The 25,330-nt window shown below is 41.8% G+C and overlaps 1 protein-coding gene across 1 annotated transcript in view; it reads right to left on the bottom strand.

The window, feature by feature from the left end:
- The window catches only part of thbs4a (thrombospondin 4a), a gene marked incomplete at both ends in the record, with an annotated part of 83,937 nt that overhangs the window by 52,305 nt on the left and 6,302 nt on the right, over window positions 1-25,330 (bottom strand). Inside the window, 11 exons of the mRNA XM_080738420.1 lie at window positions 5,987-6,105; window positions 8,940-9,099; window positions 11,011-11,118; window positions 12,048-12,152; window positions 12,628-12,780; window positions 13,358-13,438; window positions 14,562-14,699; window positions 17,430-17,623; window positions 18,353-18,404; window positions 19,563-19,654; window positions 22,540-22,642. Of these exons, the coding sequence (XP_080594546.1) occupies window positions 5,987-6,105; window positions 8,940-9,099; window positions 11,011-11,118; window positions 12,048-12,152; window positions 12,628-12,780; window positions 13,358-13,438; window positions 14,562-14,699; window positions 17,430-17,623; window positions 18,353-18,404; window positions 19,563-19,654; window positions 22,540-22,642 (1,305 nt within the window). The remainder of the gene's footprint in view (window positions 1-5,986; window positions 6,106-8,939; window positions 9,100-11,010; window positions 11,119-12,047; window positions 12,153-12,627; window positions 12,781-13,357; window positions 13,439-14,561; window positions 14,700-17,429; window positions 17,624-18,352; window positions 18,405-19,562; window positions 19,655-22,539; window positions 22,643-25,330) is intronic.

A 25,330-nucleotide genomic window follows, 5' to 3' on the forward strand; every position in this document is an offset into this window, starting at 1 on the left:
TGCTGCTATGTTATGGAATGCATTTTATTTATCTTGCATTTGTGTATTCTATGTATGTGGCAATCTTTACTCTTATTTTCAATTATTTTGTTTCTTATTCTGTTGTAATGTCATTTTATAATGTGTTCCCTTTGCTTGATGTTTTTTTTTTTTTTTTTTGTGAAGCACATTAACACCTTGCAAGCCGCGGCAGAACCCTCTGAACAGAGGTAGCGCCGAAGAAATAAGCTATTTATTTACAAACATGTTTTAAAAAAACAAAGCCCACATGATAACAACACGTAATGGAGTGCTCGGTACAGCGTGTATATTCATCCTGCAGAGGTCGGCGATCTTACTTTGGCGACGCGGAGGGGAGATCTCTTCCATTCGTTTACGTGCGGCGAAGCAGGGAAAGGAGCGATAGAGAAGCGGCGCCCGAACGTGATTGAGACCGCGATTTAAGGGACAACTTTGTTTTTAAAACAAGGGTTCATATTTTAGATTGTAATTAGAGAAACGATGAGTGTTCATTTACTTATTTTCCCAGCCCCCATAAGTCACACCTAAACATGAAAGGAAACCATGCGGTGCATGTACGGGATGGGCTTATTGTGTCTAAAAAGACACTTAGCCACTTGTACACATGCCCCCAACCTCTGAAATCAAATTCGCTAAATTGGCTAAAACGATAGAAAGAAGTAAATGAAAACATTTTAACACTCATCTTTACTTTTCTTTAATTATAATCTAAAATATGAACCCTTGTTATAAAAAACAAAGTTGTTCTTTAAATTTGCCGTGTTGTTCAATAGTGCCATACAAACATGTGCCTTCCAGTTCAGACTACAGTGAATGGAGGTTGCAGGGAGTGCTGGAAGAAGGTTGGAGGCAGTTGTTACTACGTCTCCACTGAGCAGAGGAGCTGGGAGAGCAGCCGTCAGTACTGTCTGGCCCTAGGAGCTGACCTGGTGGTCATCAACAGCCAGGAGGAGCAGGTATGAGCACTAGGGATGGAGCCCTAAACAAGGGTAGCTCGATAACCCGATAACACATTGATACTTGGTATCAATAAGCTTTGGGCTTATCAAGCTTGTTATCGAGCATAGCGGCCCATGATGTCATAACGGGTACACATTATTGCGTATCATTATTTTATGCTTTAACTATTGAAAAATAGCAGATATACAAGCTCACAGCGCGGCACTCTTGCTGCGAGCTTGTAGATCTGCTATTTTTTGAAAAAAAAGTGTCTTTTGAATCCTTCTAAGATTTCTTTGAAAAACCTTGTTTCTATGTCAGCAATCTGGCCAGCCATCATCAAAGAAAAGGTCATTTTCACTTAGCTGGAGCTCAGTTAGTCTGTTCTTGAGAGACTACTATGTCAGTGGTGCTCAAACTTTTTCATGTGAAGGATCCCCAAAATTATATTTATTTGGCCACGGACGCGCATCTCAAAATATTTAGTTCCACAGACCACCCAGAAGCAAAATTTGAGTTACAAACGTTCGCTTTGAAAATACATATATTTGCACACATTTTCACGACTTTTTCAAAAATAGCAGATCTACGAGCTCGCAGCGCGGCACTCGGTGCCGCGCTGTGAGCTTGTATATCTGCTATTTTTCACTGGTTAAAGCATTCAATAATTCTACACTCAAGACAAGAGGCGATCAAGAAATGATCACCATCCATAATATAAAGCCATTTGACACTTATTGCACACTAATGAATGATTGCAGATTTCGAGGGCACTCGAATGATGATGATGACTTTTGTCAATTGTCATCTTCATAGATGGTGGTCAGCCACAAACTCACAGTTGCAACAACTGGCCAATAAAAAAAGATCATAGTTCTGCTCAGAATTTGTCGTCTCATATCTTATGAGAAAATAAAATATGAGAAAACGCTTAATTACGGGCTCGATAAAAGCCTGGCTCTATAAGGATGGATAAGGTGCTCATTATAAATAAAAATTAACGAGCTCCATCCCTAATGAGCACCATGGTGGACCAGGCACGTGCACACATAGACATCAAAGGGGGCTTGAGCCCCTGCCCTTTTACCTGTCCTCTCCAGACCATGAATGCATTTTTTACTATGGTGAAAGAAATGCAAATGCCTCTCTTTTCATGCCATACCTGAAGGCAGCGTTCAAAGAATTGCCTTGTCCAAACTCTCCTGAACTTGAAAGAATGAAAGAATTGTTGAAAGAATTGCCCTCTCTGTATATAAATCCATGTCGTTACGCCACATATCCAGCATTGACTTGATTATGCTTAGTTTAGTGTGGTATCAAGTACCGAAAAAATAGACAACCTGCAAGCTCACAACGTGTTGCAGCGCGACGCGTTGTGAGCATCCCAGGGGGGCAACCACTTTGAAAACCCCTGCTCTACAGTAGCATATTAAAAGAGAAATAATACACCACATGTTTATTATTTGTATTGAAATATACCATTTCATCACTGAATACAGAGCTTTATAACTTTACAATTCATGTGTCTTGCATGCAGGAGTTTGTGGCTTCGCTTCGCAACAAAAGAGTGTGGATCGGGCTGTCAGACCGGGCCGCAGAAGGAGTGTGGGAATGGGTGGATGCAACGCCACTGGGCAAAAGGTATCAATAAATAATGAAGAACATAATTGTCGGACTCGGATTTGTCGATGCAGGGCAGAAAACGTTGTGTTTTTTCGTAAATGAATACCCTACTTGATAATACTACAGTATCACACACAAGCAGCAAAAGTAGCAGATCCACAGGCTCGAAAAGCGGTGCAAATCTACTTTCGAATTTGAATCCTGAAAAGTAACAGTTTTGGACTTAAGTATTTGAATTGCCATTGAGGGAAAATGCAGCTCCAATTGGTATTCCCAAATCAAATACAGATACTACCATCACAATTCCAAGAAGGCATCTAAATGAAATAGATTTTTCAGGCCTTATATTGTGCTGATCAGAGCAATAGTCACACAGTTATGACCACTTCAAGTGTTAAACACTGCTGTAGTGCTCCATATGAGTGCAGTTTTTGGTGTGACTATTCTCACGTCAGACCCCTGAACAGAGTATGTGCCAACAGTGGTGCGGATAAGCATAGATAGATAAAAAGCTACAGTTCATCGAAACGACCTATAAAACCGAAAGGGCGTTAGTGCAGAAGGCTTGCATTGAACGCAAGCCTTCGACTCACCCGATTGGACAGAGGGGGAAAAGCAGAATCTGTGCCCAGAATGTATCTGCTTCAAGCATAAACGAAAGGTTTGCGCGGCACGCCGAAATATGCACAAGACCATCAAACCACGCCATTCCCATTGGAATGCATTGGCACAATCGGCCCTCATAGGTAGATTAAAACGCGGTGTGACTGTGTCCTTAGCTAGTTTCTGCCTGACAGCAGATACAGGATGTGAGTATTTTAGAAAGGAAGATGCACATGTCAACGGTTGGTGACAGGTGCGTAGGGCAAAAAATATATAGGATGTGAATAGCATGCAGCTTTATGGAGAATGACAAGTAATGTTGTGTGTTGACAGTTACTGGTACGAGGGACAACCTGATAATAATGGACAAGGAGCAGACAAAGAGGAAGACTGTGTTGAGAGCCACAACCCCTACCGTTTGCCTTTAAATAATTGGAATGACATGTCCTGTAACCATACCAACATCTTCATCTGTGAAATCATTATTTAGTTAGCGCGGGTCTAAGTGATATTTTAGTTAAATAAGTAGCCTAGCTCTGTATTCTGATGATTGCTATAGAGTGTTTGTTCAGTAACGGGAGTCTCCCTGTCTCTCCAGCTCTTAATAAACAGAAAATAGATGTTCTGGTCGGGATACCAATTTCATCCATACAGGATACAGGACAAACACAGCTTTACGGAAAGCTGATAAATAAGTGCTCTCTCCTGATAGGCTGAAATTGGCAACCCGACCTGAAAATCCACTCAAAAACACGCAAACAATAGCAATGATTACTATCAGAATATAGAGCTTTAACTTTTTAATGCAAACCTTTTTGAACCAGAAACACGTAATTTCCAAGTACTATTATGTTTGTATGGATACAGGTCAGGTGGACACTATCCTTCTGCCTACATGTAAAATTAGCTATTTTGTCCAAAATAAAAATGAATAAAAAATGGTATTAAGTAAAAGAAAGTATACATGATGTGAACATGGGCATTATCAAAATTCATTTTATCCTCCAACTTCTTGTTTATGCCCCGAAATGGCGGCTATACAGGTTTTATCATTAGACCTTTATTGTCCAATGTTTAAGTATGTAATGATCATGTTTACTTTCTTGGACTTAAGCACCATTTTTCAAATAAAAATATCAATTTTACATTGAGGAGCCCAGATGTCCCAATAGAGTCCATCTGACCTGTTAGGTCTACTGTTTGTATTCATTAGCATTTTGAACTGTGTGCTAATGGTCTTACTGTGTGTAGGCTAGTGTACTTGTGCATGTCATGTCGTGCAGAGCTGTAACCACCTGCAGATGCTTCCTCATGCAAGAGGCCTATGTCTGATATGACTAATCAAGCAATACCACAATGTGGACACACTCTGTCTCCAGTAAAAGACCTGCATTCAAAATTACTTCAGTAAAGGTTCTTTCAAATCTTTCAAAAAAGCAGATCTCTTAACTCACAGCAAGTCCCCTTGCTGTGAGTATATATATATTATATATATATTATATATTATTGAACTCAGGTCTCTGTGGCGTGAGTAATCAACAGAAGAAAAGTAATTTAGGGGGTGAACTACTCCTTTAAGTATTGAAATATGACATGCATAATGTATGACATACGTAAAATAAAAGTACAGTAGTACAAATGTACTCAAGTACAGTACCTGAGTAAGTGTACTTAGGTACTTTCACTATACTTGCCATCGGTCTAGCCTTTTTTTTTTTTGTCTTCTTTGTTTGACTTCCTTGTGAAACTATTGTGGTCTTGTGCAAACCGTGTGCTTACGTACACGCCTGGAGACGGGCAGTTGCGTGCAGTAGTGGAATAAGTACTTACTTTTTCAAAAAAGGATCAATACTGCAATGTTTAAATACTCTGTTACTGGCACTCATTATGTAGAATGTCCCATTTCACAAAACAAATCTTTTATGAACAGCGGATCTATCTCTCGTTGCTTTGCAACGCGTTGTTGTGAGCTTGTAAACTGCTATTTTAGAATATCCAAACTGCAGCATAATATAGGGTTGAAGTGATTAATGTATGTTTTGTAATAATGTTCAACATTTCCTCAAATAATTGCAGTAGTGTGGTGGATAGCCTATACTCACACAGGACAATTATTGATTACAGTTATAATTCACAGCGATCTCGCCTCTGCTGTTCCACTTACTAGAGGCAGTATTTCCTTTAATGCATAGCTGCTGTTACCTTTAAGTTAATACACACCTCAGAGGTGTTGATATAATTATTACTTACGCGTCAGGTCTGTTGTTTTTTCTTTGAATTAAACAGAGTGCTACTTGGATTTTCAAAGAGGAATACATCTCTGTCGTTTCTCTGCCTACTTTTATGCAAAGAATTCCTTGCCCTGATGATGACCAGCTTCATGGTCGAAACATGTCGGCAGTTGGCTTTTTAATGCAATAAAGGCTTATTCCTCCTTTTTAACCTCGAGTGCCTGGATTGCCTCAGTCTTTTACTATACATTTTAAGCTGATAAGTGGGTGGGATAAGTGGGCTAAGTGGGATCTACAAGCTCACAACGCCTCACGTTGCGAGGCGTTGCGAGCATGGAGATCGGCTAGTTTCACAATTTCTGCTTCTAATATTTGACAGTTTGGCCAATGTTTAATTTGTCATTTTAGAGGTATTAAAACGTCCTTAAATTGTCGCTTTAGAAATGTGATACCCTCTATAGACTTAAACTTTATCTTTGTTTGTTTATTGTTGAGTGAGAAAAAAAACATTGCACATCAAGTTAATAATTTGTGGACCCCCCTGGGGGAGAAAAACTGGTGTAGGTTACCTGGTTAGGGTTGGCGATGTCAGGGCAGCTGTCACAGGCGTCTCCCACGCCGTCCTTGTCTCGGTCTCTCTGGTCTCGGTTGGGGACGCGCTGGCAGTTGTCCAGGAAGTTCTTTATCCCTGAAGGCAAAACCAAACCAACGATTAGAAGTTCTTTATCCCTGGAGGCAGAAACAAACCAATGATTAGAAGGCAGGTCTAAATGGGTTAACCCAGGGGTTTTCAACGTTTTCAGACCAAGGACCCCTTAGCTGAGAGGGAGATAAAGCAGGGACCCCACTATATATTGTATAACATTGTGTTGCAGATTGATTTCAAAGATAGATTCATAGACTTGTTTGTCATCAGTCTATGTTGGATTCGTGTTAATGTGTTTTTTTCAGACATTTAACCACTTAAATCGTTGATATTTTGTAAACTTGACCTTTCACTCTATACTTGGTTCTGCTCTTTTTTTTTATCTCTACACCAAACCAATTTGCCAAATCTACAAGCTCTCAACACCTCACAGCACGAGGCGTTGAGAGCTTGTAGATCTGCTATTTTTGGCTAAAGTTCTCTTCAGAATAGGGATGTGAAGGTTCAAGTTGTTCATTTAAAATAATTATCAAATCACACAAAGTTTTGGCAGACCCCCTGGGCCCTGTTAGTAACTGACCCCCTGTTAACCTATTGTGAGAGGACAAAGACCAGAAGTGGTTCTCAACCTGTGGTACATGTACCACTGGTGGTACGTGAGCCCCCTCTGGTGGCACTCAGAGGAGCCTCCTAAAAAAGAAGAAAGAAAAGTGCCAAGTGGAGTGAAATATTCATATTATACTACAGGTAGTTCTTCTGAGCAAGCAATTGGTTGAAATAGGCTCTCCAGCTGTGCTGAAATGAGCATGACAGAACACCTAGCCGTTAATAGAAGATTTGAGAACGGGTTAATCACCTTGGAAATATCATGAGTCATGACATGACTGTCAGAGTCTCGGCAGCAGCAGCACTGTTGCCACTGCAGTGGGCTAAGCCAGGGGTTCCCAAATTTTTTTGTCTCAGGGCACCCCATAAATATTTGTTTTCATCCGAGGCACCCCTACATTATAATTTTCACTCCCAGCACCTTATATTTATAGCATGTCGTTGTTGTCGTGTGGAAAACCTTGTATGTCCAAAACCATTTGTTTTGTATTTATCATCTAAAAAATTACTAAACTACAAGCACACAACGCCTCGCATCACAAGGCGTTGTATGCTTGTAGATCGGCTGTTTTCACTAGTTTTGTGCAACAGATTTGTATGATGAATTGTTACCAAAAGACATACACATTTGAAACTTGGAGATATGAGGTTTCTGCCCGACAGTGACGATATTTTAGTGATTATGTTGCGAGGAAAACATTGAGATAATAGCCATTTTGGTTAGAACTGACTGAAAATAACTTTGTACTTCAAGTTTAAAATGATACTAAATATTTGTAGTGTCCAAAGTGTCCAAATATATTCCAAATATTATTATCTCGCGGCACCCCTGGACTGCCGTCACGGCACCCCAGGGTGCCCCGTCACCCACTTTGAAAACCCCTGGGCTAAGCGGTAGTTTGCACGGGAAGTTCACAGACGGTAGTGGCTAAATCTGGCCAATTTTAGAGCAATTGAAAGTGAAATAGTTTCCACAGCCTGGCTGCATGACACTGTGACACCCCACCCTGGAAACATGCCTTCCAGACAGACATGCAGACACCAAGCAAGAGCTCAGCTCAGATCCACTTTTACTGTTAAAAGGCAGAACCAAAGCATGCAGACTTGCAGAGGTATCAAAGCACATTGTTTAAACAACAAACACTGTTTCCACGCACGCACGCACGCACACATGCACCGCACGCACGTGCACACGCACACAGCATGGAAAGTTGTTTCTTCTTTTTTTCTCTCTCCAGTGGAACAAATGAGAGGTGCTTTTAAAGGTCAATGTCTAAAGTCAGACTGTTAGAAACGCTGCGGATTCCAAGGAAAAGGTTTTAGAGAACCTGTCTGTGACATTTTAAAGGGGAATTTCACTATAAAACACTTCTGAGTTCATTTCAACGTCTACTCTGGCTTCTGTGGGCACCCAGTTTTTAAGTTGCTTGATTCAGTATTTAGATTATGTAGTATTTAGATATTTGTTAGTGTGGTTGCCCTAACCACCAGTGTTGATTTCGTCGACTATAACTACTGTATGACGAAAAATGTTTGTCGACTGCGTTTTTTTCACTGACGAAAACTAAATAAAAACTAAATAAAACTGAGCTGTGATGACAAAACTAAGACTAAATAAAAACTAGACTAAAACGTTAGGGAGGGACTAGTGGAGAAGAGAGTCATTTTATGTTTGGTCACAGGTGTTGCATGCTGAAAATAGCAGATCGGCTATTTTCAGCACACAACCAAGTGTAAAACCAGTCATTACGATGCCATCAAGGCCTGCCAAAATGCATTTCAGTTGACTAAATCAACTGTAGATTTATTCACCTAAAATGTTAATGATATTTAGTGGACTAAAATTAGACTAAAACTAAAACCTTTCAGGTGACAAAATTATGACTGAAACTAAATTTGCTGTCAAAAACATCACTGCCAACCACACTATAGTACTTTATTCCATCTATCCATAAATCCATCTTTCTTTCTCCTCCTAGATAAACTTTTTTATTTTTATTTATTTTGCCGTGCTTCTCCTTCCACAGTTTTGGTGGCACGTGCTTGGGCCATAATTATGTCAAAGTTTAGTATGAGAATGTTATGTCCCCGCCCGTGTAACGCAGGTACAGTTTTATGAAACAATTTTTTTTTGTAGAACCGCCGATCCAACCAATATGCCCGTACATGGATCTCCATATATGGGTATCAGGGATCTCCATATACGGGTAACTGGTCCGATATATATATATTAATAATGAATTCCGTCCTGTGCTAACACACACACACACCGTCTCCGTCCATGTCGTCGTCACACTCGTCGCCCAGTCCGTCCCCGTCCGTGTCCCTCTGGTCGGGGTTGGCCGTGTTCAGGCAGTTGTCACAGGCGTCGCCATGGAGATCTGTGTCGTTGTTCCTCTGGTCCACGTTAGGGACCAGCCAGCAGTTGTCCTACAAGGACAGGAGCAGGGATGTGCAGAGAATGTTAGAGAGGCAGGGGCTGACATTTTCTAAAAAGGCGCTTTTGGTGAAAATATCGGTGCTCGATACCATACTGAACTAAGCATAATCAAATGAATACTGGAGATGTGGCCATGGATTTCTGCACAGAGATGGCAATTATTTCAACATAAGATGCTGCGTTCGGACAAAGCAATTCTCTTGAATGCCGTCTTCAGGTATGGCATGGAAAGAGGGGCATTTGCATTTCTTTCACCATAGTCAAAACTGCATTCATGTTCTGGAGAGGGCACTTTTTAACAGACGGATAAAAGGGCAGGGACTCAAGCCCCCTTTGATGTCTACAGTATGTGTGCACGTGCCTGGACAGGAGAGATTGGTAATGGCATTTTGGACATGCTGCTGTATCTGTTTATTTCTTAACTGTTCTGCTGTTTTCCCCATCATGCCTTACCAGCTCAGGGGTCTTGTGGTTGGAGTGTCCGCCCTGAGACTGGGAGGTCTCGAACCCTAACCTCAGTAAAAGTGTGCAAGCCGGGGAAGCCAATGGACAGGTGGGGCTGGTCTTTGGGTGGGTCTTCCTATAACCTTGGTGGAATACATCATTTAGCCCACATACCTTGTTGCAGGGACGGTTTCTGCTATAAGCATTATAAGCAGTTCGCTTAGGGTCACAAACACTAAGGGGGAGAGGGGGGGGGCACATGGGGGGGGGGGGGGGGGTCTTTGGTTGTGGTTGCACTGGGAGTGTGAGGTATACTGTATAACCCACACACAGTTTTATATGCATTATTTATATTTTTATTATATTATTATTATATTATTTATATGCATATTTTAGATGGTCATTAGAGAAAAGAAAAGAAAAGATGAGTGTTAAAATGTTTTCATTTACTTCTTTCTATCGTTTTAGTGATTTTAACGATTGGGGGCATGCATGCAAGTGGCTAAATATGTCTTTTGTTTTTTAGACACAATAAGCCCATTCCCAAGATGCACCGCAATCTTTCATGGGCAGACGTGATTATGGGGGCTGGTGTAAATAGTAACAAAGAAATTGCCGGCTTATTGTGTCTAAAAGGACATATTTAGTCACTTGTACGCATGCCCCCAACCATCGAAATCAAAATACTAAAATTGCTAAAATAATAGAAAGCACTAAATGAAATCATTTTAACACTCATCTTTTCTTTTCTCTAATTACAATCTAAAATATTAAACTTTGTTGTAAAAAAACAAAGTTGTCCTCTCTGTGAAAAAGCAGGTGTGTTCAGGAACTGTGTCAGGGGCATCTGGTACGCACCTTCTCAAGTCAACTGGTGAAGCCCTCCGGCTCCCATTCCTGCTATGTAATAATAATAATAATAAAACTTTATTTGTATAGCACCTTTCATGACATGAAATGCAGCTCAAAGTGCTTTACAGAGCATAAAATGAAGCACAAGTGCTTAACAGAGAAAAGTAAAATAAAATAAAAAATACATAATAAAAAGAAATAATTAAAATGATTACAATAAAGCAGAAAAATAAAAACATAAAACATTGAAGAACAATTTCAGAGCAGTGCGGACGTCAGTAGCAGCACAGGGATTTAAACATTCAGCTAAAAGCAAGAGTAAAGAAATAGGTCTTGAGCTGTGCTTTAAAGCTATCCACCGAGGCTGCCTGTCTTAGGTGTAGTGGGAGTTTATTCCAAGCTGTCGGTCCATAGAAGCAGAAAGCTGCTTCACCATATTTTTTATATGTCATTGTTGGCGCCTCAAGTAGGTCTGCACTAGAGGACCTGAGTGGGCGGGTTGGAACATATCTATGCAGGCAGTCATAGAGTTGTAGAGTTGTGTACGGTGACCAATGACAGACATAATGGATGAGGAGGATGAGGAGGAGGATGAAGATACGTACGTCAATGTTGACGATGCCGTCGCTGTCTGCGTCGTCGTCACATGCGTCTCCGATCCCGTCTCTGTCTGCGTCCTCTTGACCCGAGTTAGGGACGAATATGCAGTTGTCCTGGTAAACAACACAGTTATTAGTATCAATATTATTGAGGGGGTTCCAGGGGGTATTTTCACAATTTCTACCTCTAATATTTGACAATTTGGCCACTGTTTAAATTTGTCATTTTAGAGGTATTAAAAAGTCCTTAAAGTTATACCATGTAACTTTTTTTATGAAACAAATCTTAAAATGGTCCTAACTGTTAAATCGCTAAAGTTTTAGAACACCCACTCCGTTATTTTCAGCTTCTAAATCCTTCTCTTTATATGTTTTCTATGATCCTGGCCGGGGACCGGATTTCGCGGAAAAATTACGTCATCTGCATCATCTGTATACGTTGTGTATACGTTGGCCAATCACATCGCGGATCATACACACATGATACACTACCGGCCAATCACAGCGTATCTGCCGTGTCTTCAGGGAGTAGCCTCCCTCAGCTACAGTGTTTACCATGGTGAAGGATTCTTAACCTCTTAATCCCCAAATCCTGGCCAGAAAATTACGTTCTACCATGCGTTCTACCCCTCCACGGATTCGTATCGGTCGCGGTGGTTTGCGGCGCCGCTCCGGTGGTCCGCGACGACTCCGGGCGAAAAACGGACGAAAAAATACTGACCACTAGTTTAGCAACTTACACAGTATAGCTTTAAATTGTCACTTTAGAAATGTGCAGATACCCTCTACACGCTTAAACTTTATGTTGGTTTGTTCACTGTTGAGTGAGAAAACAATGTTGCACATTAGGTTATTCATCTGGGGACCCCCCAAAATAATTTGGGGACCCCCCTGGGGGTCACTCTCTAACCAGTGTGTTAGAGAGTGATGTTTTGCACGGTGAGGTTGCATATATATATCGATATATATATATATTCTATCGGCCGGGAAAGGAAGCGTCCTATTGGTTGGTTTGGAAACAGAAAGAGAAAGAGTGTGTTTACCTTTTTACAGTAGTTGTCGCGGCAACGCAGCTTGGCGTCGGGATAGGCGTCGATGTCCGTGTCCTTCCCACACACATAGCCATTACCTGCCCAGCCGATGCCACACTGAAACACACACATTATTTATATGTTAAAGGCATACATATGTTTTTCATGTTGCAACTTTAACAAACTAATGGCCTTTGAGGAATTCCTAAGTCAGCTCCTCATGAAAAAAAATGTAAAATCTCCTAATTGAAAAGGATACACTACAAGATACACTACACCTCCAAGATACCCATGTACCTGACAAACTACTGGTGTACAAGATACACTATACCTCCAAGATACCCATGTACCTGACAAACTACTGGTGTACAAGATACACTATACCTCCAAGATACCCATGTACCTGACAAACTACTTCCTAAAGGTCAAGGATGTCCACGTTCACCAGAGGCAGCTCCACTAATCATGTTCAACCTAGATTTAACACTATAAAAGGCTCTAATTCGTTCTCTGGTTCTAAGTGTGGTCTCACCACACAGCTGATGTGTGTATGGTTCTAATGATGTGTGTATGGTTCTAAGCGTGGTCTCACCACACAGCTGAGGGATCCGTCTCTCTCCACCACGCACTCTGCCTTGGGGTCACATGGGTTGGGCTGCCCGTTGGCACACAGCCGCTCCCCCTGGCAGCCCCTCACCTGGTCCCCGGTGAAGCCCGTCTTGCACGACCCGCAGCGGAACGAGCCCTGCGGGAAAGGAGGCAACGCACAGTGGTGGGAAAAGTACTCAAATTGAACCAGTGATTTACAGTATAAGTAAAAGGTACTTTTTCCAACACTTTTCTTACCAGAGTGTTGTGACAGTGAGAGTTGGGTTAAAGTAATTCTTACCAGAGAGTTGTGACAGTGAGAGTTGGGGGTGCAGTCATTCTTACCAGAGTGTTGTGACAGTGAGAGTTGGGGGTGCAGTAATTCTTACCAGAGAGTTGTGACAGTGAGAGTTGGGTTACAGTAATTCTTACCAGAGTGTTGTGACAGTGAGAGTTGGGGGTGCAGTCATTCTTACCAGAGTGTTGTGACAGTGAGAGTTGGGGTACAGTAATTCTTACCAGAGTGTTGTGGCAGTGAGAGTTGGGTTAAAGTAATTCTTACCAGAGAGTTGTGACAGTGAGAGTTGGGTTAAAGTAATTCTTACCAGAGAGTTGTGACAGTGAGAGTTGGGTTAAAGTAATTCTTACCAGAGAGTTGTGACAGTGAGAGTTGGGTTAAAGTAATTCTTACCAGAGTGTTGTGACAGTGAGAGTTGGGTTAAAGTAATTCTTACCAGAGAGTTGTGACAGTGAGAGTTGGTGGTGCAGCCTCCGTTGTCTGGTGGACCGAGACATTCATCAATGTCATCACATGCCTGACAACAAAATGTATGTGTAATTAGCACTGAATGATCACAAAAAAAAATCCAATGGGGATAGGGACAATAATCTTTATTATGGTGATAAATAAACTAAACAAAAAAAAATAACAATAATCTTATCGCAAATTTTAATCAATTGCAAAATTGTGCTTGGTCATGCACTGGGATCACTTCACCTTGCCGAGCTGTATATCTGGTACCACTTAACCCCTCTAGAATTGGTAAAAAAAACTGACCTGTAAAGAAGGTACTTGTTGCAGTCTCTTTTTTTCACTCTCTACTAAGTCTCTTTACCAAAAATAGCCGATCTACAAGCTTGTAGATCGTCTATTTTTGGTGAATGTTCTGCCCCAGACTATGGATGCTGAGATTCAAGTGGTCAACATAAGTGGCATTTTAAGCATAATTTTGATTATCGCGATAATTTCGTAAATCATCGACGTTGGTCACAATAATGTGGACATGACATGAAATCTTCACATTGTCCCATCCCTAACTGGGGGTCCTTGGAAAGAGTGCTGGTGGTGGTGAGTGTTCAGGGACGTGCTGGCCATTGGGAAAAGCAGGACAACTCCCGAACGGCCGGTTCATTCCCGGCCGGTCCAGGCCGACCATTAGGACAGAAATAAAAATAAAATGTCGGCCTTCGTTCCATTTTGGGGGCTGGGCGTCAACAAAGTAAATTGTCACTGTCGGGCAGAAACCTCGTACAGTATCTCCAAATTTCAAATTTGTACATTTTTTCGCAAAGCAAAGCCCTGCTTCCCCATACAAGGCTGTCGCACAAAAGTAGCGAAAACAGCAGATCTACAAGCACACAACGCCTCGCGGTGTGAGGCGTTGTGTTCTTGTAGATCGGCTGTTTTCACTAGTTTAAATCATTTTTTAAATGGTTTTGGACATACAAGGTTTCCACCCGACAATGACGAAATATAACTCATGTAATATTGGCTTGTCACTTGTCATGATCTGAAATGGCAAATCTTTGAGTAGCAGCAGCGCTATAGAGAGAGATCTCTCTCCATGTCGCGCAATGAGGGCCTCTCCAACTCTTTTTCCCGGGCTGAATCAGGGGCCCAGCACGTCCCTGTGAGTGTTGCAGTGTCATGTGTTGAACCTGTTTGTTGCTCTTGGCGTAGGCCACTCCCACTCCGGTGAGCTCCGGCCCGTTGAAGCCCAGAGGACAGCCCTCACAGCGGAAGCCTGGGGCCGCGTTCACACAGCGCACCCCCGGGAAGCAGGGCGAGAACTGACACTGCAACAAGAACATTGGCGTCAGTTCAGCAAAAGCTACGGTATGGCAAAGATGGGAGTCCTCATGAAAAACAGGCATTACATTTTGTATAACACACTTCTATTGTGAAAATAGCAGATCTACATGCTCACAACGCCTGCGAGACGTTGTGAGCATGTAGATCGGCTATTTTCACAATGTCTGTTCTTGGGCTGGATATGGCAGCCTGGAACGGTTGTTCAAGTGTAGCTAAACTTGGCATGTTCTCATAATATAATTCGGTTTAGTTGTGCGAATGGGAGGGGTGAAGTTGCCACATTCTTGCATATTTAATTGATACGTTTGCCCTCACACTGCACATTATCATCCGAAACAAGGAATCACTGAGTCCACGTCTGTCCACGGGACATACAGTATATCCAAGCTGCATAATAATGCCTCCTCCATCTCCCTGTGTTTATTAATTCTTCAAGTTCAACTCACAATGTAACCACAGGACCCCTGCAAAATTTGCCGCGCAGGCGTTAGCCGATTTGTCTGCGGTCGAAGGTCGTCAACGAGCGATCACAAAATAAAACCAACAAATCTACCAGCAATAAACCAGACAGCAAATACTTTTAATTGCAAGATATGAATATCTACGAAGAGGAGGACGTCAACGTGTCTCTCTCTCTCTCTCTCTCTCTCTCTCTCTCTCTCTCTCTCTCTCTCTCTCTCTCTCTCTTGTCTCTTGCCCTCCGCTGGCTCCCTCTGCGCTCCGCGCATAACAGCGTTAAGCGTCTCCATTTGGACATGATTTGGCACAGAGAGCGCGCGCGCCAGCAAGGGCGAGAGAGCCACACATCGGCCTATATTTTATTAGGCCTATAGCCTATATATGATATATACAAGTGACTCCAGTGGCACTTTCCTTTTATCTAACTGTGAGCAACAACTCCTCACAAATAATACACCATGTGCGATCGAGGGAGCGGTGATCAGAAATCAATGAGGGGAGGAGGCGGCCAGAATCGTCAGAAATCTAATGAGAACAGACGGGGGGATTTAACCTTTTATAAATAACTATGGATTTAACCCGCACATGGCTCTATATAGCCTACCACAATGTTTCATTGCCTGTATTTGAGACGGATGGATTCACACCAACAGGGAAGCGTTTGCGGTAGCGCATCGAAACCACCGTTTTTTTGTGGATTTGCATTTGTTTCTTTTATTCGAAAAAGAATACGGATGCGTCTTCACACATGCCCAACCGTTGTGTATTTTCCAACAATACGTTATAGGATTCGTTTTAATCGTCATAAAACGTGCCTGTGTGAATGTCGCCTAGTAAACGTGCCACAATTAACAATAATGCATTGCACCTGTGGTCCTGTGCAGCTGACCTGCAGAGCCTGGGAATAGGCTATACCTTTTCGTCAAGATGGGGAGAATACAAGTGTGGAGAATATAATTATAATACCTTGTTAAAGTGACCATTTTGTTAAATTTTGCATTTGTAGTTATTTTACTGTAATTTAACAACATAATAACCAGAACAGATAGACAAAGAGACATTCATGGCCTAGGCTACACAAATCTGGATTTTTCAGAATCTGGACCCTTTGTGTGATCGGGGCTTGCAGCCACACGAAGATGGAGATTTCGGCCGCTAAACTGGATCTTTTTGAAACCGGATAAACAAGTGAAGATTTACAAAGATATCCGATTCTCAGTGGATCTGTGTAGGCATGGATCTTTTTAGACCTAGTTGTGTGGACCTAGATATTTTTCCATGCGGATATACGAAAATCTGATTCGTGTAGCCTAGAAACAAAAGCTACACTTAGGATGTTAGTCTGAGCAAGCACTCACGCACACACGTACGTTCATAACTGCAGTATGCAAAGGATAAATTAGTACTGGTGGGTTGGGAGGGAATTAACTTAATAAAGCTGAAATTAGCCGATCTACAAGTTCACAATGCATCGTGGTGCAACGTGTTGTGAGTGTGTAGATCTGCTATTTTCGGCAACTGTATGAACCAGCCATAATTCCAACCATTTCCATAAAAAAAGCTATTTCTCTTGACAACCAATAACATATTCCTCCAAATGCTATTTTCTCAAATTAGTATATTAAATAGAACGGGTACACATTATTGTGTATCATTATTATGCTTTAACTATTGAAAAATAGCAGATATACAAGCTCACAGCACGGCACCGAGTGCCGCGCTGCGAGCTTGTAGATCTGCTATTTTTGAAAAATCTTGAAAATCTGAATTTTGACCCGATTCTATAAGTGTCTTTTGAATCCTTCTAAGGTTTTTTGAAAAACCTATGTTTCTATGTCAGCAATCTGGCCAGCCATCGTCAAAGAAAAGGTCCTTTTCACTTGACTGGAGCTCAGTTAGTCTGTTCTTGAGAGACTACTATGTCAGTGGTTCTCAAACATTTTCATGTGAAGGACCCCCAAAATGATATTTATTTGGCCACGGACCCGCATCTCAAAATATTTAGTTCCAGGGACCCCCCAGAAGCAAAATTTGAGTTACAAACGTTCGCTTTGAAAATACATATATTCAAAGATTTGCACACATTTTCACGGCTTTTTTCAAAAATAGCAGATCTACAAGCTCGCAGCGCGGCACTCGGTGCCGCGCTGTGAGCTTGTATATCTGCTATTTTTCACTGGTTAAAGCATTCAATAATTCTAGGCCTAAATGGGTTTTAACACAAGTACACACACTCACGCACGCATGCAGAGTACCTCGTCTACGTCGTCGCAGTGCACGCCGTCTCCGGTGAACCCGTCGGGGCAGGGGGCACACTGGAAGCCCCCCGCCACGGAGGGGATGCACATGCTCTGTTTGAAACACGTCCCCGGCCTGCACTGGGACAGGGGCTGAGACAGCGGGGGTCCGCTGCCCGGACCCCTGCCCTCGGTGGGGCTGCCCCCTAGACCTGGAGAGGGGATGGGAGGGGAGATTAAATTCAGGGTTCCCACACATACAATTAATTTCCAAAACTTTTCCAAAACTTTTCCAGAATATTTAACCCGATTTCCAGGACTATATAACAATAATTCAGTTCAATAACGAGTCGCTTACTCCTATGCGCAATACCCAAAGACAGGTTCTCAACCAGGCTTTTCAGGCTGTGACCCCCAAAATAATCATATTTGAACTGGGGACCCCGGCACCCTGACAACCACTAAGAGTAGAGGAATTTTGTATAACACAGTTTTATTGTGAAAATAGCCAATCTACATGCTCACAACGCCTTGCGTTGCGAGGCGTTGTGAGCATGTATTTTCACAATTTCTGCCTCTAATATTTGACAATTTGGCCAATGTTTAATTTGTCATTTCAGAGGTATTAACAAAATCAATAACCAAAGACAATGCATAGCTATTTTTTCCAGGACCTTCCAGGACCCTTGATCAATTCCAAAACGTTTCCAGTACTGGAAAAATATTTTTCTAATTTCAAAATATTTCCAGGAATTTCATGACCGTGGGAACCCTGTAAATTAGATTAATATGTTTACATCGATTTGTTGATTTATAAAAGATAAAACAAAATATCAAAAAAGTTGTTTCAAAATTATTTGTAATGATAGAATAATCGAAATATAGGTAAAGTTTTCCTTTCTTTTTATTCTTCTTATTATGAAGAGTTGTGCTGTTCTCACCACAAGCCAAACATTCCGCGATGGTATTCCTCAGGAAAGTGGTTTCTTTAATCTGGACAATGAAGAGATACACAAACTGGACATTAGTTATCAATTCATTAATACAAGCCTTTTACTAAACAGATTATTTCTAGGGGCCCGCCTGTCTGACCACTTAACACGGGGAGCATTTCGGCCCCCATGTTAAGTGGTCATCTTGAATAGTTGTGTTTCCTTATGTTACATTATCATTAGAAAATGTTTTTGCATTTATCTGGGAGCCCACTTGCAATATCCTCATGGCCCACAGGTTGAGACTGGCTGGTGTAGTTTGTATTGACATTAAGGATGGGTATCGTTTGGATTTTTATGAGTCCGGTTCCATTTCTGCTTATCGGTTCCGGTTCCTAGCGGTTCTCTATTTCGGTTCCAAAATGGTTAAAAATATGATTTTCTTGTTTTTATTATATATATTTTTTCTTCACAGAAACATAATTTGTGTTGTATAGCTTCATTTTAATGCTCAATTCATACCTTTAATGTGCAAATTAATCATATTTCAATGGCTTCAGGGATACTCTTATTCTGTAGAGATCGGTCACCAGCAGTCTTATTGCTGCTAGCGCAACAGTCCTGAGACCTGCCTGAGACACGGGAGTTGGAGACGAACAAGGCGTGAAACCTTTCTTAGCGGCAATTAACCTTCCACATTTATTACACTTTCCCACTTCATGGGTTTCTCTCATCGACTGTAAAAAAATATGGACGGTGCGAAGCCATTGGTTTCTATGCGTCGAAAATGATGCTTTTTTGTCCCTTGTATGGGTGTCGCCATCATTGTTTGAATGGTACCCCAGGAATCATAAGGAATGCTATTGGCTGCCAACGGTCACGTGGAACCGCTGCCGCAGGGATACATGGGAGAATGTGGTCCGAGTCCTCCTGAAAAAAAGCACACGAAGAAGAACACAGCCGGCTGGTATCAGTTTAGTTGGCCACTCCCCCCGCAACTTTATCATCAATTTTAACATAAATGGGGCCATATTTGCTTCAATGTGAATGCAAACAAAGACGAGATGACGGGCGACCGTTTGTTGCCCGCGCAAACAAGCGTCAGAATGAACGCGTTCGACAATAACGTTCACCCAGAGGAAATACAGTAAGTTCAGTTCACGTTCACCCAAAATATGAAGGAGTTCATGAACGATGGTTCATTGAACGCGTTCAGGACCTGCTTGTTGAGTAAGTCCTGCATCTCTGACATCATCTTCTTCAGCTCCGCCATGGTCACCTGATCTTCATCTGTCCTGCTCTCCTGGAAACCTGTGTTGAAATCTGAAATGACAATCAATCAATCAATCAATCAATCAATCCATCCATCCATCCATCCATCCATCCATCCATCCATCCATCCATCCATCCATCCATCCATCCATCAATCAATCAACCAACCAATCAATCAAACAGTCATTTATTCATTCCAGTGATTAAGGACCCCCAGTTTGATATGCTTATTATGGTCTCATAGAGTGGACATTGTTTTGTTTTTTACAACAAAGGTCCTTAATAGTTTGCAATGATAATAATGAAAAATTAGTGTTTAAAAAAAAAGAAAAAACATTTATTGCTTTCTATCGTTTTTAACTGGGGGCCGGAGGTATTCCGGTACAGGGATGTGCTGGCTATTGGGAAAAGCGGGACAACTCCCGAACGGCCGGTTCATTCCCGGCCTGGACACTTAGGCCATTAGGAAAAAAAATTAAATAAAATGTCTGCCTTCGCTCCATTTTGGGGGCTGGGTGGCCAACAAAGTAAATCGTCACTGTCGGGCAGAAACCTCGTATCTCAAAGTTTCAAATTTGTAGATTTTTTCGCAAAGCAAAGCCCTGCTTCATTATACAAGGCCGTCACACAAAAATAGTGAAAACAGCTGATCTACAAGCACACAACGGTGCGAGGCGTTGTGTGCTTGTAGATCGGCTGTTTTCACTAGTTTAAATCATTTTTAAAATGATAAATACAAAACAAACGGTTTTGAACATACAAGGTTTCCACCCGACAACGACGGAATATAACTCATGTAATTGGCCCACTGGCTTGTCACTTGTCATGATCTGAAATGGCAAATCTTTGAGTAGCAGCAGCGCTATAGAGAGAGATCTCTCTCTATAGCACGCAATGAGGGCCTCTCCAACTCTTTTTCCCGGGCTGAATCAGGGGCCCAGCATGTCCCTGTTCTGGTAACTGGTAAAAATGCATTTTTCTGTTACACAATAAGCCAGCTATTGTTTGTCTCCACAAGGCCGAAGGTACAAAGGTCAGGGCAGATCCACTGCAACACATGTTTCACATCAGGAGGCTGATTTTTTGCTAAACAGATGTTTTGATATTACTCCTACAAATGTTGTCCATACATCATGCAAATTGGTATACTATCTCTATAGTCGTGTGAGTAGTCCAAGACAGATCTGTCGGATTTTTCATATTCCATCCTGATTGGTTAAGATTAGCTTCCAAAGTTTGCAGGATTACTCTGTTTTGTATAAAATGCTTCAGATCATGGACCGGTTGCCGTGAAACTTTGCACGCACATCCCCACTATAGGCCAAGGAAGAAATGCCACAAAATCCAGGGGAATAAGATGGTGATTGTATGATCTACAGTTGAAGAGCTATAGGACAAAACATGACTCTGCCTGTTATAGCGCCACCATGATTCCTTGGCCTAGTGGGGATGTGCGTACATAGTTTCCCAGCAACCGTGAAACTTGTATGTGTATAGAACATATTTATGTGTATGTATGTGTGGTTCTCTCACCCAGCAGATGGACAGAGTGTATAGTAGAGCAGGGGTTCCCAAACTTTTTTGTCTCAGGGCACCCCATAAATATTGTTTTAATCCGAGGCACCCCTACATTATAATTTACAGTCCCAGCACCTTATATTTATAGCATATCGTCGTTGTCGGGTGGAAACCTTGTATGTCCAAAACAGTTCGTTTTGTATTTATCATCTATAAAATGTACTAAACTAGTGAAAACAGCAGATCTACAAGCACACAACGCCTCAGATCGGCTGTTTTCACTATTTTGTGTGACAGTCTTGTATGATGAAGCAGGGCAAAAGACGTACACATTTGAAACTTGGAGATAAGAGGTTTCTGCCCGACAGTGACGATATTTTAGTGATTATGTTGCGAGGAAAACATTTGGTTAGAACTGACTAAATGACTAAACTGACTAAAATGATACTAAATATTTTTTCCAAATAAATCCCAAATATTATCAAATGATCTCATAATTGGCTGATGAGGGTGTACATCACGCCAGAAAAAATAAACAAATTTGATCCTAATATCCCAGACACTTATCACACGTATCAGATGATAAAGGCACTCTGTTCCATTGTTTGTGGACATGTCCCAAAATAAAGGAGTTTTGGGAGGAGGTTAGAAAGGAGTTACAACGGATACTACTTATTAATATTGAGCTAGACCCAAAACTCTTCCTATTAGGCCTTTACCCGATTGGCCATAAGATAAAAAATTGCGATATAAAATTTCTGGACCTTGGGTTCCTACAAGCCAAAAGAGTTATCGCCCTTTCATGGAAAAAGACAGGGAAACCTAGCATCGCTCAGTGGTTTAGGGAGCTATCTTTGTGCCTTGCCTTGAAAGAATCACATACACTCTCAAAAACAAACAAGAGTTATTTGAGAAAATATGGGGGAATTTTATTCATTATGTCAAGGGCAACGATCTTTGGCATTTGATGGAGGAACCGGGAGTAGGGTAGACGTTTTCCCTCTGCAGCCACTTACCCGGCCTTGTGGCATGGGAATCTGGGTGTTGTTGGTATGTGTGCTCTGTATGTCAAAAGAAAATATGTAAATTGTTGTTTTTTTGTTATTTTTGTAATTGTGTTGTTGTTGTTTTTTTATATTGTGTCGTGGTTTTGTTACGGGATTGTTTTTGTTTTTGTTTTATGTTTGTAAAAAATATGTTTGATGTTCTCTGTTAAAAAGAAAAAGAAAACTCAATAAATATATTGTTAAAAAAAACTCAATAAATATGCCGCGAGATAATTTTTTTTTTAACAATATTATTGTTAAAAAAAAAAATATCTCGCGGCACCCCTGGACTGCCGTCGCGGCACCCCAGGGTGCCCCGTCACCCACTTTGAAAACCCCTGTAGTAGAGAACATATTTACCCAGCAGATGGACAGAGTGACTGGGCTCTGCGCTGCACTCCTGCAGCGTGGCCACGTTGTCAATGGTGTCGTCTATCACCAGCTTCAAGTCTGTCAGCTCATCCTGAGACAGACAGACAGACAGGCAGACAGACAGACAGACAGACAGACAGACAGACAGACAGACAGACAGACAGACAGACAGACAGAAGGACCAAATGAGGACAAAAAGAAAAGCAGAGACATAAGGAACTACTTGAACTCCAGCATATTAGCCAAACATCTACAATATTATCACATGTCGCATGTTCTGTCACATTGTGAGCTTGTAGATTTTTTTTGCGAAAAGATTTGGTGTAGAAAAAAAAAAAGGTACAGCAATAAATGCTATTGGCAACACACTGTTGTTTTTGGTAGCAAAGTGAACCTGCTTTTTGTTAACCTTTGCACAACAGAAAAGTGAAGCTTTTGGTATAGTAGGATGGCTGCGATTTGACCCCGTTGATGATTCTAGCGCTATCCCTCGGTCCCTCTGGTTCCCTCATGGACCATCTCCAGCTGTTTGGGTGTCGTTTAGTCTCGTGTGTCCAGACTGTTGACTCCCGTGATTTGCAAATACAGTCTGTGGGGCAACGGAGGTCTTATGACGAGTATCCGGCATGAGAAGCTATAAAGCGGAAGTGAAGCCTCCTACCCACTTCTGTTTTATTTTTACAGTCGTGCACATTTATCCTAATATAAATACAAATCATCTAAGCATACATAGCTTGCTGTTTATCAAAAATTATATTTCAACCCATTTAGTCCTAGAATTATTGAATGCTTTAACCAGTGAAAAATAGCAGATATACAAGCTCACTCAGAAATAAATATTTTAAGATGGGGGTCCGTGGCCAAATACATATAATTTTGGGGGTCCTTCACATGAAAAGCTTTGACAACCACTGACATAGTAGTCTCTCAAGAACAGACTAACTGAGCTCCAGTTAAGTGAAAAGGACCTTTTCTTTGACGATGGCTAGCCAGATTGCTGACATAGAAACATAGGTTTTTCGAAAAACCTTAGAAGGATTCAAAAGACACTTATAGAAAAATTCTAATTTTCGCGATAAAAGAAAAAATAGCAGATCTACAAGCTCGCAGCGCGGCACTCGGTGCCGTGCTGTGAGCTTGTAGATCTGCTATTTTGTTCAATAGTTAAAGCATAAAATAATAATACACCATACTGTCACTGTGTACCCGTTCTGAATGGGTTCAAATATAGTTTTGTGAACGGAAATGTCAGCTTTCGATACTCGCCCTTCAGGAGCTCTAGTTCCAGACTCTAGCCTTCGGAGATTGTGGAATAGTTGTCTGGCTATGCGAGACTAGGTGTTGTTCGGCGATCTTCTCCCTGTTTCCTGCCAAAATGTTCTCGTTTCCTTTGAGTTGTTCCTGGACAGACCTTAACACGTTGCAAGCCGCGGCAGAACCCTCTGAACAGAGGTAGCGCCGAAGAAATAAGCCATTTATTTACAAACATGTTTTAAAAAAACAAAGCCCACATGATAACAACACGTAATGGAGTGCTCGATACAGCGTACATATTCATCCTGCAGAGGTCGGCGATCTTACTTTGGCGAGGCGGAGGGGAGATCAATTCCATTCGTTTACGTGCGGCGAAGCAGGGAAAGGAGCGATAGAGAAGCGGCGCCCGAACGTGATTGAAACCGCGATCCACGAACAGAGACAAAGACCAGCCATCTTGTTTGTCCTTCTTGTCGAGTTTCAACACTGTGGAGAGTATGAGGCCACTCCTGGACACCCATCCATCCAGAATGTGAGTCAACGGCGCGGCCTGCTGGATATTACGAGTATCACACCCAGCCCCAGAAAATGAGTGTGAGAGGATATTAACCGTTTCAGCTCCAAAAAGACACAGAGAAGAAAGGCCGATGTTTTTTTTTTTGATTATTATCATTTATATCAAAAGTCCGGGAATAGATGTGTGGCTGATTGGACCCAGTAGGAAGTCCGAGGGAGTACGACCAGGCTTAGAAGGTGTTAATGTCCAGACGCTCCTGTGTCTGCCTGGCTTTCTGTTTCCCTGTTTGACGCCTCGCGTTGCAAGGCGTTGTGAGCATGTAGATCTGCTATTTTCACAATTTCTGCCTCTAATATTTGACAATTTGGCCAATGTTTAATTTGTCATTTCAGAGGTATTTACAAAATCAATAACCAAAGACAATGCATAGTTATTTTTTTCCAGGACCTTCCAGGACCCTTGATCAATTCCAAAACTTTTCCAGTACTGGAAAAACATTTTTCTAATTTCATAATATTTCCAGGAATTTCATGACCGTGGGAACCCTGTACCTTTCACTTCCATGATGATGATATGATGAGACTACCTTTCACTTCCAGAGGTTTCCATGAGTGTGTCTGGAATGGTTCTGTGTTCCACTGAGCAGATAGAGGTGGGTCCACATGGCCTTTGCCAGAAAGCCCTGGTAGCCAGCATGTTTCCAGGTGGATCCAGAGTTCCAGACCATTTCTTCATGGCTCAAAACAAAACCTGTATTATCTGTTTACTGAAGAGTAGCTGTGACGTGGCTATTTTCACTACTTCTTAACACTTATGGTGCCAAGCCCGAGTTTCCTGAGTTGGCCGTTTTGGAAAAAGAAAAAAAGCACCTGGAGCTCAGCTCAGCGATCTCCCTACTCTCCCTACTCCCCTATACTTCCGGTTTCGGCATGATCGTGCACATTAACTCATACTCTGCGATCCCCGTCGAAACCGTAGATTTCCCGCTGTACCGCGGTGCCATGCCCG

The sequence above is a fragment of the Nannobrachium achirus genome (genome assembly GCF_963921795.1).
Source record: "Nannobrachium achirus genome assembly, chromosome: 12".
NCBI lineage: Eukaryota > Metazoa > Chordata > Actinopteri > Myctophiformes > Myctophidae > Nannobrachium > Nannobrachium achirus.